General features: G+C 33.9%; 1 protein-coding gene across 3 annotated transcripts in view; it reads right to left on the bottom strand.

The window, feature by feature from the left end:
* The window catches only part of PDS5A (PDS5, regulator of cohesion maintenance, homolog A (S. cerevisiae)), a 75,484-nt gene that overhangs the window by 23,672 nt on the left and 32,008 nt on the right, over nt 1-19,804 (bottom strand). For all 3 annotated transcript variants that reach the window (XM_010006106.1, XM_010006108.1, XM_010006107.1), the window contains exons 4-15: nt 19,491-19,588; nt 18,896-19,022; nt 14,768-14,848; nt 13,538-13,678; nt 12,382-12,497; nt 11,538-11,632; nt 10,522-10,667; nt 5,808-5,959; nt 2,450-2,563; nt 1,730-1,811; nt 969-1,017; nt 709-848 (exon numbers count right to left, since the gene is read on the bottom strand). In XM_010006106.1, coding sequence (XP_010004408.1) covers nt 709-848; nt 969-1,017; nt 1,730-1,811; nt 2,450-2,563; nt 5,808-5,959; nt 10,522-10,667; nt 11,538-11,632; nt 12,382-12,497; nt 13,538-13,678; nt 14,768-14,848; nt 18,896-19,022; nt 19,491-19,588 — 1,341 coding nt within the window. The remainder of the gene's footprint in view (nt 1-708; nt 849-968; nt 1,018-1,729; nt 1,812-2,449; nt 2,564-5,807; nt 5,960-10,521; nt 10,668-11,537; nt 11,633-12,381; nt 12,498-13,537; nt 13,679-14,767; nt 14,849-18,895; nt 19,023-19,490; nt 19,589-19,804) is intronic.

Genomic DNA, 19,804 nt, shown 5'->3' with positions numbered 1-19,804 from the left:
CTACAGGATCAGCGAAACATATTTTAAAGGGGGCTACTGCTATCTCCAAATCTTTATCACATTATATTTAAATCTTTAAACGTTGGATGCTGATGTCTAGTGAGTGTTCTTCAGAGTTTTTTTAAGGAATTGCAGGCCAGATCCGAAAGAGAATTATTTTGGGTCCACAAGGAAAAAAGTCTATGATTGTTGGCAAATCTCCTGTAAATCTCTGAAAAAGTCCAGTTTAATATAAGTAAGTGTATTTTCATCAAAGAAGTTAAACAGATGCGATAGCAAGGGACAGAAAGACTGATTTCAAAGTAACATTCTAGGAAGAAGAATAAATTCACACAATATGCAGATGACATATTTGGCTTGATGGTACTCAGAAGAAGTTTCATCAGTGTCAAATGACAGTCTAGGTATCTTACCATAAAAAGAGACACCTGAAAGAAAATACTTTAAAAAAATTAAAGCAAGCTTTCTGACATTATGCTTAATGGTTATGACCTCAGGAAGGAATAAAGCTAATGTTTTCTTAGGAAGCAAGATGATGATAAAAGACTATATTTTCCACAATCTCAACAGGTTAACCAAAAAGGTATTTAATGAAAATTGGAAATATATAAAAATCATGTTAAGGAACTAAAAGAGACCATTAACTCTGAATAATTGTTTTAAGCACAAATATTTAAGGTATAAAAGTTGTTTTTTGCATTTTCTTACCACACAGACATCTGCCTGTTTACAAGAACATGTAGGGCTAATTAACAGTTCAAGCTGGGACCGAAGTTTCTCATCATCACCCAGAACTTGATTGAATTTCTTCACAAAATCTTGTGCTTTGCCAGGATCTGGAAGGTTTTCTGTGTGATTTAACACAATTTATCATTAAATACATTTACCACTTTAGTATGCCAAGATTCAGAGAAATACAATTTCCAGGAATCCTGTACTAACAGTTTATAGAACTTATTAACACTTACTTGCTATGGTCATCAGCTTTCCAAACATGGCAGCACTGTTTGCTTCTGACTGAGGACAACAGCAAAAACAAACAAATCAGCGACACTTCCCATTCTAAAATATACCTTTAAGCTAATTTGTTAAGTCTTCTGCAACACTATATTCTACTCTGGAATCTTATGGTTTATGTCTTTCCTTTAAGAATAAACTCTAGGATAGTAGAGCAGTATGTTTAGCAGCTACTACACACTGAAAAATGGGAAAAATCTTCTTGCAATATCAAAGAACTGCAGAAATTCACTAACTGATATAACAGATTAAAATCAATTGTAGGAAAAAGATCCCAACCATATACCCCTAGCCCACCTCCACACCCAACCCCCAAAGCTATGCCCTTCTATTTCAAGTTTCTGCTAGTTTGAAGATATGCTTTTATATAAAATTCCAGTATGTTAAAACTTTTGTTTTCAAACAAATAATTGCTTTACATTACAACATATTCCGTTCTCAAAATGTGCTAATAAGGTCTGTCAAAAGCAAACAAAAAACTTGGAATTTTCTTTAAAACTTTTTCCAAAGTAATATAAACTAACGGTAAATATAAGGAGGCCATCTTTAAGCATTTATGAAAGCAAATTTACTTAAGAATGGAACATAATCTACATATGGAAATCAACAGAGTAATAAAGTCATACTGAACAAACAACACAGTATTAAAAAATTCCAGTAAATTAGCCTAACAGGTCGACTGGATAAAGTATTAATATTTTCAAAACCGTACAGTGGGCTGCTTATGCAAGTCTAGTAATTCTCGTACGTGACTCCTCAGCATGTTCTGGCACTTCCACATCTCATTCAGTGCTCTGCAAAAGTGAAAAACCAGAAAAGTTTACCAATTTGGTCATGACAAGAACATGCTGGATGTATTAGCAAACAAGACTGTTTCATTATTTATCTTACATGTGAAACATCTGCTGGATACAAACAAAACCTAAAAAGTACTAAAAAAACCATTCCAAACATGGTGGAACTGATTTTCTCCTTTTTCAGAACACCACCTCTCTTAATATTCTACTTTGAAAAATTTCACATATGTAGGACAGCCACAGTTTGTCCTACCCAAATTATCTTGAAAATAACATTTTCAACATAAAACACAGGCTACTATCAATCAGAATTCAGTTACAGATATCTTCATCACAAGCCTTAATATTCTAGAGTAAATCTAGAAGTTATTACTTGAGCATTTTTAACTCTGCAGTGTTGTTGTTGGATGAAAAAGTATAGATAAACCACTCTTCTCAAATATCAAGGTAACTTCTTGTCTAATGGGACATGTAGTTCATATATAAAAGCGAAATATTTTGAAATACTACTTGAAAGTAATGCTAACCATTGCTTGGTTATATTTTTATTTAAATCCTGATAATACAAAGATGATGATACAGATGTTGGAAAAGCCTGAAAAAGCGAGTATTTGCCGAATACAAACTATACTCACTTAACAGCATTTGGATCCAAGCTAGCATACAAATAGTACAAGCACTTCATTCGCTCTTCTGTTTCCAAATTGTGTGGAACAAGATACTGAGCAAAGATTTTCTCAACCAGTAACCTGCAGGAAAAGAACAGACAGAAACTGTATTACTAAGTGTTGATACTTTTCAGACAAGCTGAAAGAAATATAGAAAGTCATTGAAACTAGATTTCAATGGAGAAGAAAAAAGAGTGGGTCTTTTTCTCATCTGTAAACATCCCTTCCACTGTCCATAGAAAGAGCAGCAAGAACTGCAGCTTGAGAGCTTTTCCACAGTTCTGTCATTTTCAACTCTAAGAGGCAGAAATTGCTTTGTTTGTTGCCATCCAAATTGTAGTTTTTGTCTAGGCTCTGGGAATATCCCTTTGTTCACTCTCAACCATGAGAAAGGGATACAGACAATAAAAAAATTCAAATAAAGAGGAATACAGGAATATTACTCAAGGGAAAAGTAAAAATCGAAACCTCGAGAGAAAGGTTAAAATAAAACTGTACCATTTGAGAAAAGACAAAGGAATGCCACAATGCATACAACAAAAGGAGGAAAAAAAAACCCACAAAGTGAGACCAAACCTGCAAAAACATTTTCCAAGTATCTCTTTTCTAGAGAACAATAACCTGTATTTAAAGTTTTACATAAAAAACAAAACTTGAATTACAAAATACTACTGTACAGTTGATCTAATTACAGCCCACTCCCCCACCATGAAAGAACATTCAGACAATAATTTAACCATTAATTAATGGTACTTGTGCATAATGTTTAGCTGTAGAATTCGATATTTATGAACAAATGTTTTGTGTTTGAAATTACAAACTTTTTCACTATGATTACTAGTAAGTGATCTGGGAGTACCTTGTACAAAGATCACAGAAGGCAACGAAAGTCAAAAACACCTTATTTCTGGCTCAGAGAAAATTCCAAGAGACATACGGCAAGGCAGAGGAATAAAAGGATGACTGCAAATATAGATACAACTATCTCAAGGCATCCGGTTAGTATTAAAGAAAATTTGGCTTTCTTACATACATTGTACATTTTACTACTGATGAGTCCAAGAATTAAACTGCTTAGGGAACAGGATCTTCAGATCTCAGGGGACTCCATCTCTGTTTAATATACTAGGAGACTGGAGGCATCTGAGTTATTTTACTAATTTATGAACATTGCTCTAGCCCATGTCTCTACAGATACATGTTCTAGAAAAGCTGTCAGTACAAATGGTGAGACCATATCGTGCCTTTCCTGGTCCACATCAGTTAAAGATTTACAAATAAGGAATACCTCTGGGACACACTTTTCTCCTGTGAGGAAAGTCACTGGCTAGCATATCAAGAGTGTGTCACCAGGCAGTGTTTAAGAGATAGTTATTTTACTCCATTTGTTATGCATTTGTTGTGAAACAAAGCTCAAAGCACACAGGTGACAGTTCTTATGGCTAGAATGTCAGTTTTGAGTAGACATGCACATAAGTTAAAACTAAAGATTACAACATGACTGAGTTAAGGATGTGTGGAGAAAATTTGTTCTGTTTGACTTCATGCCTGAAAACTGTGCGATATTGCACTATTTTATCTTGAAAGAACTAGTGTTACTCCATGCATAAATAAGGCTCAGACAGATGTTCACTGTTATATTTTATTCTTCTTCCTTATTACGGAAGGAAAACAGGCAAGACAATTTTTACCTGTGCTCATGTGTTTAAAGGATTGGGTGGACTCCGTCTTAAAAGATCATAATGTTTCTACAGCTCTTCAGGTGCTAAAATCACTAACTTTCTGACAATAACATTGAAACACATTTATTCGTCCACTCTGAGATGGCAAAACTAACCCAATGGTGTGACTGATAAAGAACTTCACTGTCAGCAGAATTTGAATTAAAATTCAGGGTACCAAACTAAACTAGAGGAACACTGGAAAAACAATCCATCAGTCTTTCAGTGTAGATACCCAGAAAACAAACCACATACAATCCAACCCTATTCATGAAAAGACCAGTTTCAATGTCTTAATCAGATTTTCAGAAGAAAATATATCACAGAAACTGAGCTTTGATGACATAGTCTTTCCTTAAAATTTCTTGCCTCATTTCCCTGACAGTGTTCTGCATTTCCCATGTGCAGGAGTACTGAAAACATCTGCCCTATTCATCACTATGGAACTTTGATTCATTCTCCACTCACTAACAAACCTATGTACTTATAGCAAGACATGAATATGCTAGAAAAAAACCACAAACCTCCCAATACAAACCAAAATACATGTATTAAAGCATATTTTATGCCTATGCAGGATTAGTTATGTAAAAACTATGTGAAGATGTCATGATTTTTTACTATTAGATACTTCTATTTCAGCAGACTTTCAGTATAATCTCTGAGTATACAATCTCATAGCCATTTTTTTTCAGCTTTTTTTTAATAAGAAAAATAACAAAACAAAAACAACAAACAAAAAACAACCACCCACCCAAAAAGCAGCAACTAATCAAATATTTAACTCTGGCCCACTTACGATCAGCCAGATGAACAACATGAGAGCCTTCACCACTGCAGTGGTAAGAATTCATCATTAACTGGAAACTGAAAGAGGTTATTAGCCCTTTCAGACCAGTCACTAAAATCACAAACTGAGGCAGCAAACTGGTATCAGCAAGATTCTAAAAAAACACTACTAAAGAAAATTGCAAGTCTGGTGTAAAAAAAATCTAGGCTGAATTCCATCTTTGTGTGATCTCATAGTTTGGCTCTCCTTGTGAAAGACAAAGAATTAATAGTGAGACTTGAAAACTATCTTCTAAAACCTTGGCCAAAATAATTTTTCTCTAAGCCAAAATAGTGTTAAAAAAATTAAAGGCACTGAGTGACAAAGCAGGGCAGACTAGACAGCACTGAAAGCATTCCTACACTTCTATCTACATGGTCCTTTTCCACAAAATGTACCAAAAGGAGACATTTGTGCATGTACTGTGATGCTCACAAATAATGGATTTTAACATGCTGGCCTCTGGAAAGAGGTAAAGCAAACAAGAACTGGGTATAGCAAATGCAAAATTTGTCAATTGTTTTCTATGCAATTGCTAATTAATGACAACCTACTATAATCATAGATCTAGTTCCATTAGTAAATAGAATGAACATATGAACAGATAATGCAACCATCATTAATATCTTAGCATGTGTCAATTATTATTAAACGTACCATCTTTAAAACCACAAACACAGAACGTGCTAGAATAGTTTGTGCAGGGTAAGAATGTATTTTCAGAGTATCTCTTATCACTAGACAGTTAAAATTAGGAAGTCTTAGGTTGACTCACTTGTCATCAATGCTATTTTGATAATATATGTGCAAAAGTTTATCCTTTATCCAGCTCACTTTCTCTGCAGCATCTTTTCCAGCCTCGGCATGAAGACAGTATTTCTTGTAGAGCTGGGCAAGACCCATCATAGCTTCTTTTCTTACTCGCCACTTGAGAGGGAAGAAACAAATGGGTGGGAAACACTTTTGGTAAATAAATATCAAACACATAAAATACAGTAAAGATGTAGAGACATGGAAGACCAAGAAGCCACATTTTGACCTCTTATATTTAAACATGCCTAAAGGTGGAAAATGCTGTTTAAAGCCTCTAAATGAGGCCTGAAAAAGGGGTTTCTTTCTTCCCTGTACTATGCAGATTAAGTACGGTCTGTACAAAGGAGTCCAGTATTGTCCTGAGCCAAGAAAATCTGGAAGCTAGTCAATATAAAAAAATTTAGTGTAAGATTAACAGAACAGACTGATGATCAATTTAGAGAGAATAGTCTCTCCAACTGAATGATTTATACAGAAAGCCTCAGTACTTTCCCTCACCATTTAAAGGAAATGCATTAAATTCAAACTGAAAGAGAGGATTTCTTCCAGAACACACTAGATAGTTATTTTGGCCTTGAACTCCAAGGACTAACAATGCTCAAAATATTTCAGTCTATCAAGCATAAACATAAATACTATTACTGACATGTTCATACCTTCTTCAATTCTGTAAAACTGAGGGCTTATTTTAATAACACTGAGATAAAGCAGTTTTATTTCTTAACAGTTTTAATGAGTGTCTTCCTTTTATTAACGGGCAAAGAAAAATCTTCTAAATAATATGGCTGATGTCAGCACAGCAGCCTTAAACACCACTAGCTATTGGACTAAGTTATATCAAGATAAGATGGAAAAAATAAGAAAAAAGACTACTATATATTTCTTAAATATTAAAAACAGAACTAACAGACCAAGATAGAAATGACTTTCATAGTATACAGTATAATACTTTGTTTCATAAAAGAAAAAAAAAAATAGATATAACTAGACATTATTGTTTAACTTCTCTGCAGGAATTTGTTCACATCCACTGTGATATAAACCACGTTTTAAAGAAAATACAGGTCTGAAAAAGAATAATTTTCAGGTTCTTAAGGTTACCTTCAGTGTAAAGCTAAGCCATTTTCAGGATTTAAAAAAAAATATTTTTTTTTTAAAATATCTCCCAAAACAAATTATTCTGAAAAGTGAAGACATTGGAAAGACCTTAGAGACTAAATTCCAAAGGAAAACTCCTCACAACAATTTTTACCACTGACTGGATTCCAGTTTTTGGGAAGCATCTGTTCAGTTTTTCAACTGAACCAATAAAAATAGCTGTGAAAACTATATAGGTGGGAGTGGGGTTTGTTTGGGATTTTTTTTTTTGTAATTTCAAATAGCTGTAATCATTCTACAAATGAGTATACAGATCAAGTTACCAGAGGACTTTGTTTTTAAAAAAGTAGTCTTCTAGCCAAAAACCTTTACCCCTAAAAAGTCATAAGGCTATCTTGACTGATACTATGCCAATTAAAATATGGTAAGGAGAAAAAACAGTTCACATGAATGGCATAACAGTTGGCATTATTTAAATTTCAAGACTCCACACTGATTTATAAAGAGAAAAGGCAGAGTTGAAATGACAGATTAGTGTGTTTAAACAATTAGCATTTTACTTCAGCCTGCTGGAAAACTGTTCTTTTCATAGTAATATCTATATTCATTTGATGGATGGTGGCAGTTGTCAGAAGAATTAGATTAAGTCAAAGTGATAAATGATCACTTCAGAGTTTGTAGTAGATTTGTCTAACAAAAACCTGGCTGAAAAGGGTAAATACAGTCAACAGAACAGTTTTAAATTAAAACAGGTATAATGCACTATGTCTGAAAGTGAAAAAATCCTACACAGAAAACGTAATGACAGTTACATGGACATATCAATGCCCTCTCCCAAACTTGAGAAAAATTCTAAAAAGAATAAAAAAACCTCTGCAAGTTTACAGTCCTTAATATTAGCTTTATAAGACTAATTATATTTACAGAGACATGCTATTTGCTAAGGAATACTTGAAATGCGAAGTATTTGTTGTAGTCATTTCTAGTCAATCCTCAATTTTGATTTCTCCTCAGGATGTATTTTCATTAAAGCTCACTCCAGAGATTTTTATAAGAGAAGTTTCACGTAGAGGTGAAGTTATTTTTCACTGATGAGTGCCTGAAAAGGCACCTAAACCTTGAAATCTAATGTATCATCAAACCTCAGACTGGTGTGAAATCATAGAGTGAAGCACATTAGCATAAGTACCACCCTGGGTTTAAAGCTGCATGAACTGAAATTCCTGAGCTCCGCAGAAATGAGGATTACAGCTGTACAACTGGCTGAGCCTCTGCTGATCATGAGACACTAATGGAGAACAGAGACACTATGTAGAAGACCCAGTAACAATCAGCCCATTCTGACCAGTCCCAGTGAGAAGCAGTGGTTACACTAGAAGTTTTTAGATATCATAAATTACTTTTGGGACATGTTTACTTAGTGGCTGGAAAAAGAAGGAAAGTGGTCTTAATCATTCCTGAAAAATATGCAGAATCAAGCTGCAGGTACAACTAATTGAACAGCTGCTTTAAAATGCTCAACATACTCAAAATCAGTCTCATTGTGCAAAGACAACATCCTTTTTCTCAAAATCTACTGCAGCAATATTCTCATTGAAAAAGGCAAATAAACCCTAACAAAAAGGAATAACAATAACAAAAAAATAATAAAATCCATCATCCTCCACAGAGCATAGAGGCACATCTGAGAGAGTATAAAAGCTCTCGCAAGTTGAAGGTAAATCCTTAATGAAACATGACAAAAGTTTCAGAACTAAATTATTAAAAGTATACTTATTAAACATATTCACAAAAGCCTACAGAAGCAGGAAGCCTTTCAGACCCTTCTGTAGGGCTGAAAGACAAACAAGACTTATTCCAGGAAAGAGGTCTGAAGAGGTTTCTTAAAGTGTCATTAGAAAACATTTTAAAGCAAATTAATAAAATGAGAAGCCACAAAATCATTACGACCAATCATTAAATCCATGAGTTCCACCAGAATTCAGAAATGTTACACCAAACACTTAACTATTCTGTTACTGCAACCTGTTCATTGAACAGATTGAACTCAGCAAATGTGAAAGAAAACAAAGGGTCCCAAAAGGAACAGAGGGCCACTCACCAGAAATCTGATTTTGAATGGGCAAATAGGTTGAAACAAAACAGTAACAATAAAGAGCAGACACTGCTGAAAAATGAAGTTACGGGAATGAGTCATTACACGTAATATACTGGGAAGTTTTATCTAAGAAAAAAGTTAGCAGACCCACAAGTATATCAGTAAAATTCATTAGAATCTCCAGTCTTTCAACAAAGTCTCACACCAGAGGACCTCAAAATAAAAAGCCTGCTTTGAATTAATTATTAACTAAAGCATAAGAGACAATAGGTAGAAAAAATCCACTGGTTTTCATGATGAAGGGAACAAATGGTACCTATTGATGGAGTTAGAAAGGAATCTGTGACACTTAACACACGAAAAATTACTAGAGAATTAACTGAACAGTGTGTATCAACTGTACTGAGGTAGCAGATCTAACATTATAATAGAAGAACTTAAGAAAAACATCATGCTACTGAATTGTTACAATATGAAACTGAAGAAATTCCGATTAAGGCCAGGTTTTCCCAACTGCATTCATTCTGTATGTATAGTATTAGGCAATGTATAATCTGAAATTATTCACAAAACATACTGAAGTCAACATGGATGTTTTCCAAAATTGTCAGTTCAGTGCTCAGAAAGAGAATAAGAAACAAAGAAAATGTTAAAAGAATTTAAAAAAAACCACCAAAAAACCAAAAAACCATTATCATAAATCATGTAAACACCACGGTGCACTCCTTGAATGCTGTGACTGAGTCTGGACACCTTGCTTCCAAGAGGATATAGAACCACCAGATAAGAATTATCAGAAATGTGCAATAATCAATTTGCGTGGTAGTTAATCAGGTGATTATTTAGCTTGGAAAGCAATGGAGTAGAGAAGATAAGGTGTACATATTTATTAATCGTAAGTGGGTTAAAGAATATTTATTATTTTACATTGTGCAAGAACTACAACACACACTGAAACTATCAGACAAGTTTAAAACAAACAAGATCAATTACTTTTTCCACACATGCACTGAACTTTTAATTTACTGATGCAAATGCCATGGACACTTATAAAGTACAAATAAGTTCCAGAAATAATTTTATAAATTCATGGAACAGAGTTCCATTGAAAGCTACAATGAGCGTGATCAAGCAGATTTAAGAAATCCTTAAATCACAAATTGCTGGAAACCAAAACTCACCACAACGGGAATTTTACTGGGCTATAGGGACCCATGGCCTAAACATATGTGGCATTTCTTATGTTCTTACACTGAGATTGTGTTCCTCATAAGTTAATGATCTAATCTGCTTGACAACACGATTGGTGCCTCCATAATATGGAATCTACATTAAGATGTTCTGGTAAAAAAATATTTTTTTCCCCACAGCATTCTAGTTAATAGTCAAGTCTAAGATTCTCTATTTCTGTGGCTTTGTTGTTGTTTTAACAAATTATATTAGAAGCAGATATTAGTAAAAATAAAACAGGAACACTTACCCGTTTGTCTAGCGTCCTTTCCCTTACAAAGCCAAGCAGCTGGTCATTGACTAAGGAGAGATCTCTCTTGCCCGCAGTGATAATCGTAACAATAACATCATGTCGAATGGCTTCTTCTGGGTCGTGTGATCTAACCTTCAAATATTCTGTTATGATCAGAAACAACGAAAAGCTTGTCTTTTAAATGTAGATATGACGTATTCCATTAATAATGTTGAAACAATTAAATGGCAGTCACATATCAGAACCATATAAACTATTAAACATGGAATTGTCTACAGGAAACATCTGTTTCAGCATTTTCTGTGTTAAATATAAACCAATTACGTAACAGTAAAAATCAGATTAATATACAAGTAAATAGCTTGTACAATAGTCTCATCCGCAACAAGCAATGAAGTCAAATAAAGTTGATTAGAATATACTGAAAATAAAGAGGGGTGTGGGAATGAGAAGAAAGAACAGCAGACTCATTTCCAAAGAGCTAAGAAAGTAAACAATAAATGAAAATACTGACAATTGCTTTAAGTTAGCATGTATCAAAAAAGAACAGTATTTTCAGTTAAGTCTGAAATTCTGCTCATAATTAAAATTATGCTGAAGTGAAAGAATAAACTTCATACTTTAATTAGCATAATGGCATTTTCTAAACTCAGTGGAAGAAAGTAGAGTAACACACTGTAAGGAAAATAAATCAAGGTGTTACATCGACATTTGCTTTGACTTGCCAGAAGTTTCATTAGAATCTGAAATCACTTTAAAACTTTCTGCAATGGGTAGCTTCTTAAAAACTCAGCCCAACAAAGACACATTCCACACAATGTCATACATTCCTCTCTTTCTAATAACTAGCATTTGTTTTCAGCAGAAAGCAGTTACTCAGTAGTTAGCTCTTTCATGCAGTATGAAGCATTAGACTTGACACGTTTTACAGCTATGCTGCTGTGTACAGAAATAATAGCATTCTTCCTTGCTCTTTTCTTATATTATTCTAACCCCTTGTATAAGAATCTCACCAGTGAGGTCTTTTGCTAGGTCTGGATGGTTCATTAAACAATGACTGGCGAATTTCACACTCTCTAATCTCACAGGGACATGGATATCATTGAACCTAGAGGGACAGAAGATGATGAATGTTAATTTTTAATTAGCCTTGCAAAACAAGACTATTCTCTATAGTAGTAACTAGTAGTAACTAGTAACACGTGTTGCTAGCATGTTCCATAGCACAACAGGAATGTTTTTAATTTATCTCCATAATGTACACCTCATACAAATGTTTATGTTGTTTGTTGTGAAATTAAGTCAGGACTATAAAGGATTAATATATTGTAAGCAGATGAAATGGTGACCCAATGGGTTTTGTCCCTTGACTTTTGAATGTAATTCTCTGTCAATAGTGTGAGTGCATGTCTGTATACACACATGTGGAATTATAAAAATACAAACTGCTGTGTAACACATATAATTTGAGAACATACATTATTTAAAACCTGACAAATATCTGTACTTACTTAAAAAGAAAGAGGTCTTCACTCAAAAAGGTAAATGCAAACTAAAACAGATGTAGTTGCAGATCTAATTTAACAGCATGAAATTTCAGACAATGCTCGCATACTTATTGTGTAATTTCTGCTATGTATGTAATGTGCTATCTAACCTATATTCCCATAGCTGACAGCAGTCCTTCAGGCTTCCGCATTCTAAGATGTCACTATATACATTCCCTGCTTTGAAGGTTTAAAAAAAAAACACTTGTTCAAATACAGTTACACCCTCTAAAAACACAATGAAAAATGCAATACTATCAGAAAATGGAAAACAAAAGGAAAAGAAATTCAGAATCCCCATGTCTCTCACCGCCCAAGAAAACACTGCCAAAGAGGACGATTTTGTGTGGCCAGATCAGAATCTTTGGAGCCAAAGAGTTTAGCCAGAAGTCGAACAACAGCCAAACGTTCTTCTCCATCATTGCTCTAAAAATCAAAACACAAAAAAAGAACTGTAAATCAAATAATTACCTCAGCAATATCTTCATAATAATTTCTGGCTTCCTTTTCCTTCTGCTACTATAAGTTCGATTATGAAATGAGTTTGAAACAATTTCTGATAATCCTCAGTCTCCCTAATTAGATTATTGGTTGTATAAAAGTAAAAAAAAAATACAAATACCTATTAAGTTAACATATTACAGCCACTGAATAGATGTCTGTGCTTTGAAAACTTCTCTTTCAGGAATAAAAACCTACACAGTAGTTTGAATAACAAGAAAGAATGATCTTGTTTCTCTTTTAAAACATACCTTAAGACTATTTTGTGTGTGTGTGGAAAAGACACCAATTAAGATGATACAGTGCACTGATAAAAGATAAGTATTTTCACCAAACACCTATTTCTTTGTTATTTTTGTTTGTCGCTACCATATCCTTTATGTACATGCACACATATAAAATTATTTCTCTTGCCATTTACAGTCATATGAAAGACAGATAGCTTTTTAATTAAAAAACCCAACCCCCCCCCAGCCAGGATAAATTGTCTAGTTATTTCCAAGAAATCAAAATATGTCAGCTGACTTATTAGCTGATTATGACAAATTTGAGAAAATATTTGCAAACACTTTGTCTATTATTAAAACATGATTTCACAAAAGAAAATTCCACAAATCAATATCGAAGCTGACACACTTGCACTTCATGAGATAAGCCAATCACAGCCCAATTACTTCATAAATTTCAAATGAGACACAAATATTAGGTCATATGAATTTATCATTATAATGAATATATATTGTGTGCATAAAACATCTGCAAAAAGAGAAAGTACATAATCGTATACAACTTTCCAGTGTCCTTCAGTATTACAGTAATCTTTAAAATTGATAAATATAACTATCTTGAAAGAGATAAATATAAATCCTTTATCCCTCCATTAGAACACTTATTAAATCAACAGCTCTGCGCTCTTAATATTCACACAAAGTTTTTTACTTGTCTAAAGCTACATGGTAACCTACCTTCAGCTTGAATTCAAGCTGTGGCATGACAGACAGCAGTAAGTGAGGATCTATTGCAAAAAGCTCTTGTATCAAGTCAAACACATGTTCTGATAAGTCACTTACTGAAGATTTTCCCAGTACCAGAACCTGGTTAAAAAACTAGAATACAAACAATACTATTTAGCACATTTTCCTTCATTCATGCAAATACTATTTTAAAAATTGATGTTAATATAGTATCATTCATACTTCAATTCCAATGGAAGGTACTCAATGCACATTTTTCTACTACATCAAAGAATGTCACCCTTACAGTTTTAGCTCAAGCAAATCATAAAGAAATATCCTTCACAGTTCAGTTCCATTAATCCCATCAGCATCAATTAATTTATGCCAATTTGATAACTTAAAATATCCATAACCATCTCCACAGCAATAGTAACATGTAATAAAAGAACTGGTAATTTAAGATGCTTAATCATCCAGTGGAAGTTGAGAAAAAAATAGTTATCTTATATTTGTTTTATATTTTAAAACCAATTCAAATTGAAGATCATAAAATGTTGAAAAAGAAGCTTCTCTGCTTTTAATGCATTTGAAAGATTGTCAGATTACTTTATGATATGTCTTGTGGTATTTGACAGTAATATATGATGGTTGCTAGCTACCTTAACAGAAACAAAATAGGTTAAAATTTGAATAATTATTTATTTATTACATTTTTATATGCTTGATATAGTTCCTATTAGATACTGTGGGTTAATATTAGTATTATTTAAGCACTGCAAATGCTACCAAGCTATTACACACTTGAATAAGAAAGTAAGGAGAATAATATTAAATCAACTCAGAGGACCATCTCTGCACTACCCTGTATACAGAGCCAGCTATTATATATTATATTTTTTGTATATAATTTGTAACTAGTCAAATGCTGTATGAAGTAGTAACAATTCTTTATGTTGCAGCAGGATTTTTTTGTTGCCACCTACTTTCACAGCCTAGATTTAGGCTTAACTTTACACTAAGATGGGGAAACATGAATTTCCTCTTCACTTACTTGAATCCTCACATACTTCTTTAGTAACCAAGCTAATAATATCCTATTTGGGAAATGACATTCTTGTAGCGTATTACAAAATGTTACATCATAAACAGTATTTTAAAACAAACAAATCTCCAATAAATCAAGGCAGTAACAAGAACAGTTATTACTTGTGGAAAACACAGATTAATTAATTCACATACATTGGCAATACATGGTTCAATGGTCTGGACGGTCCTTTTCAACAGGACTTTTGCAAGATCAAATGCTTGTTTATTAAGGTTCTGAAATAAAGAAAAATACAGTAAAATTTTAAAGACACAAAGGATTTTAGATTACTTTACTTTCCTCTTCCAGCCTTAAAAGACCATGACTTTAGAAAGGTATGTTTCACCACAATCTATTTGTTTTCAAAGCTCTGTACCTTCAGTTATGTCAATTTCACAACTACAGACTTAGTAAAAATCTTACAACTAGTTTTTCACACACTTAAAAAGAAATCTAACCCAGAACCATCACTTCCTCCATGTTCTTCCAAGACTTCATCACTCCACCTGTTACCTTTAGCATTGTACTCTTATCTACAAGAAATTTTCATATGCAATCATGTACAACACTGTGAAGAAACACTCCCACACCTCCATACTTTGACAGCTAACATACACCAAATTTTGCCATTTAAAAAGGAACTTAGTATTTAAAGGTGCTTTTTTTTCTTCCCCCTCACATACTCATTAAAGGTACACCCTGTAGCACAAGTTTAGCCTTGTCTAGAGGGCAAAACTGCACACTGATGTTTGCACGGACTGCACTGTAAGCCCTGCGATAGCCCACAGAAAGCACCTACGCTTGGGCAGAGTTAGCTGCAACCTTCCAAATAAATATTTGATTGCAACATAAAAAATCCAAACATTGTTTTTATTACTCTTGAGCAAGATAAGGAATGTAACTGCAATTCTGAAAAATGTGACTGTCCAAATCTGCACAAAACCCAATACGCAGTATCTCATCTCATCTAGGGATTAATGCAGTTTGGAGAGGGAGGGGATGGGAGGAAAGAAAGAAAAAAAAAAAAACACCAAAACAGAAGGTGGATTAGCTGATTGCCCTGAAAAGTACAAATGACTGCAGACAAAATCCATGTAAAGCTGAAAGATTCTTGTACAGACAGTATTTGGGAAGTCTACATTGATAATTACTCCCTCATGTTCTGTTAGCTGATGAGATGACAAACTGAAAGACAGTTAATCAACTGATATTAAAGAGAAACAAATAGCCAAAGGCTCAAACAAATACCTCCTCAGTCACCATGGCACTAAACTGATGTCTCATTATAGAAGACAGACAGATATGTAAAACTCTTCTCAAATTGAAAACAAAACAGTTTCTCTCCAAACCAGACTGTGATTAAAATCTCATTGGCAGGTATGTCTGTATTAAACCCAAGGACTGCCAACCTAAAACAAAAAAATTTTTTTTTTTTATCTTCAATACAGCTTCAAAGATTTATTGTAATGAAGTTGCATTGGTTTTTTTTCCCCTAGACAGCTTCACCAGAGCTATATGAAAAAAGCCCCAAACCTCCACAACACCCCACATAACAAACAAAACCCAAATCAACAACTATCCAAACCCTGAAAAACCTTACAAAGAACAAAACATCGAAACAGTCTAGAAAAGACATAAAAACAACTAAAACAACAACTATAATAAAACAACTATTAATACATTTTTTTAAAAAAATTGACTGTTTGGATGCCCCATGCTGCAGAGGACGCAGAAGAAAAACATATGGGTTTTAAACACATTAAATATATTTTTCTAAGGAATAACCTTGATCATAAGAGTGTGAAGAGAAATATCCACAAAATAGCTTTCCCTTAGTTTTGAAGTTAATAAAAAGAACTATAGTTTGATGCCACAGGTGGTTGAAGCAAAATATGATATAACATACTGCTATTGGAAAGCCGGATTTCCTTGAGAAGAGCCATATTATCACAGAGAGAACAATGTATAGGTAAGGCCACTGTACTACTGATAATGAATCAACAAATTAATATAATTTAAATGCTGAAGTAGCCTCTACTTCATGTCTAGGTACTGATGTATTTCTCTTTTTTACTGCAGTACTGTCTTACACAATGGAAGATAACTTATTTTTCTTTTTTAAAAAAAGCAAAACCTCAAACCCAGGAAGAAATAGAATACTTTATCCAAACCACACATTTCAGCTCCTTTACAAAGACAACCTTCCATTACACTGAACAGTCTAGTCATACTGATACTTTTATTATGTCATAGCAGAGAATGACTAGCATTCAATTGCTTTGTATGGACATAAAAATATTGTTATTATATGTTCTCTACATGAAAATAAATTGTGCTTTTCAAGTGAGAAACCTAAGAACAAAAAATTAATATAATCACAGAATTTCACAGGAGCTTTGTTCATAAAAGGAGAACATAATTACCACAGTCAAATTCTACTAGGCAGAATAGACAAAAGAAACTTTCTGAATTATATTTTTAAAGACCATGGAAAAGATTAATTTTATTTCTGTTGTTAAAGGAAACTAACTAGTTAAAAGAGACCAAAACACTAACCCAAGTACGATACTAAGCACTGACTATAGTGTATTATTTGCTCAGTCATGATAGCCAAGAATATGGACTGGCCCAGAGTCCCATAGGAGATGCCAAATACGGAGTACAACCCAGTACAGCCCAGTATCTACATCAAGTTTACTTCCCTCTTTATCAAGGCCTTGCTTAAAAATTCCCTTAATTGGGCAAAATTGTATGATTAATCTAACAATGTTAATGCTAAAGGGTCATATTCACTTTGTCACAACACTCTGTTCAGTTGTACAAGGTTTACTGCATCTTTGCACCCTCAGAGTAATGCCCACCATTGTTAATAGCACCATCGAACACCTGACACAAATCTCCACTGTTTACACTCTCCATCTCTACTGCCTGTAATATATTAGAAACAACTTACAAAGAACAGCTTATTTTCAAAACTTTTTTTTTTTTTTTTTAAATTGTTATGAATGAGAGACCTCCCTTCCTGTTAACAGTTTTAGTAAGACGGTAAAAATGAGTTGAGAGTATTTCCATCTCATGGTCAGGACAGAAGGAATGCAAACTGACCTACATATATTTACACACTCATTGCTGAGATTTCACAGGTAAATGGCTTAAGCACTCCTGTGCCATACACTTCCACGAATTCTCCCTCTTTAGGTAAAGGAGTAAGGAATAATCCTTAAGGAGTAAGGAATAAAGTAAGGAATAATCCTTACTTTTATGTGCTAATTTAGCTATGTAGTCATGTAGCTGCCTTAATTTTGTCATTATTTTAAAATAATAAAAGAACAAACAGAAATATATACCTGGTAATCAGAGCACAGTTAATTTACTGTAGTTCATAATTGAAACTTACTGTTCTCCATACAATTTTCAATAAGAAGCACAAGCATTTTAGCAAGGGAATTTTCTTGGTCAATGCAAGGTAATGCTAGTCTGCATCTCAGTTCCCTGATTTCACATCTCCTTACAGTAAAGGCACCATAAAAGCTCAGCTGCAGACCCAGTGACCAGCATGTAAGTCACACCATGAATCCAGGACAGCATCAGTGACAGTTCGCGAAGCTCACTGTAAATGGGCTAAGACAACAGCTGCATGACAGCAGCAATGTGGTAGGAGGGGCTCATATAGGACTCTTCTAGGAAGAGGAGCAGAGGGATAAAAGGTGTGAGTGTTGGGGGAAGTGCACCAAAAGCAACCAGCTAAATAAAAACATAAAAATACTACACTACAGGTAATAATTAGGAGGGGAGTCTGACTTGCAAGCTGAGGCAAGCACCAAGTCACCACAAAAGTCTCATGGAAGTAATGTTTTTTCCTCTTCTCTTACTTTTTAAACTACAAACACACAAAACACCTTCACATCTTTTCAATCAAAAAACAAAACAAAAAGCCCCAAACAAACAAAAAAGCCCCCACAAAACCCAAAACAAGCAACAACCCACAACCCTCAAGATGTAATGTTTTCCTATTAAATTTGCTCCAAGATACTTTATTTCTGTTTCAGTACAGAGTTCCTGAGAGAGCAAGTAGGCAGAATCTCTTGCTAATAAATAATCTAGACACAGCTAATGAATAGTTCCAAATAATTCCCAAAGGAAATTTTCAATCCACTGTTATGAGGCTGGGAAGAAAAAAAAGCCATCATGATGGCTTAGGTGTGTGTGGAGAGATACAATAAGCATAAGGCAATAAAAATTGTTACAATGGTATACACTACTATAATATTTTACTTGCAGACCTTGTGTGCAGGAATGAGGTTAATCAAAATGGAGTCCAGCAGCTCCTGAGTTACTCCATCGCCTTCCATGATGATAGAACTCATCAAATCCAGCATATGCATTTGTACCTTCTGGTTGTGGCTATTACTAAGATGACAAAGCATATTAAAAATATTGAATTTTCAGACCCTGACAAACATTAACAGTACCATTAAGAAACATTTAATGCTTCCCAGCTTCCCCTCCCTTGCACTCTTCACATCTTAAAAGTACTTCACATGCCTTTCCTCTCTTATAGAAAGCTTTAAAAATTTCTAACACCCCAGCTTTGCTTTAGGAAGCAAAACAAAACAAAAAAAGAAGGAAACAACAATCCTGGAAATACAAATGTAAATAAATGAGAATGGACGTGTTTAAAACACGTCTACTTTTAGACACATGCCCCTTCATATTGTCAGTAATGCGCTCTCATTTGCTTTCCCTCTATTTCCTCATTTGAAGGAACAGACTTGTTCTTTGCAGACATACGTATTTGTAGACTATGCAAGGATTCAGTCTACTCCTAAAACTGATAATATTTTAACAGTTCAATATAATTGAAGTAATTTGACTTACTTGATAACTGAAAAAAGAGTCCTAAAAAGCTGAATAAAAATTTCATTGCAATCTTCCAACTCAAAGCAGATGTTGTAAGATTTAACCCAAGCTAAATTCTAAAACAAAAACAGGATATACAGAATATTACAACTTGACAGTAAGTCACATAAACATAATCATGTTAACTCATTTTTTTCCATTTAAGGAAAAAGATTATACAATAGATTGTAAACCCTTTGGGGAAAGGCTGGATATCTGCTTTGCATATAAAGAGCCCTTAACATAAAAGGGCTTTGCAAGATACATTCAGAGAAAAAATAAATACAGAATAA

Source organism: Chaetura pelagica, unplaced genomic scaffold (genome assembly GCF_000747805.2).
Source record: "Chaetura pelagica isolate M959 unplaced genomic scaffold, ChaPel_1.0 scaffold189, whole genome shotgun sequence".
Taxonomy (NCBI): Eukaryota; Metazoa; Chordata; class Aves; order Apodiformes; family Apodidae; genus Chaetura; species Chaetura pelagica.
Note: the sequence above shows the minus strand (reverse complement) of the source record. Positions and strands in the feature narration are given on the sequence as shown.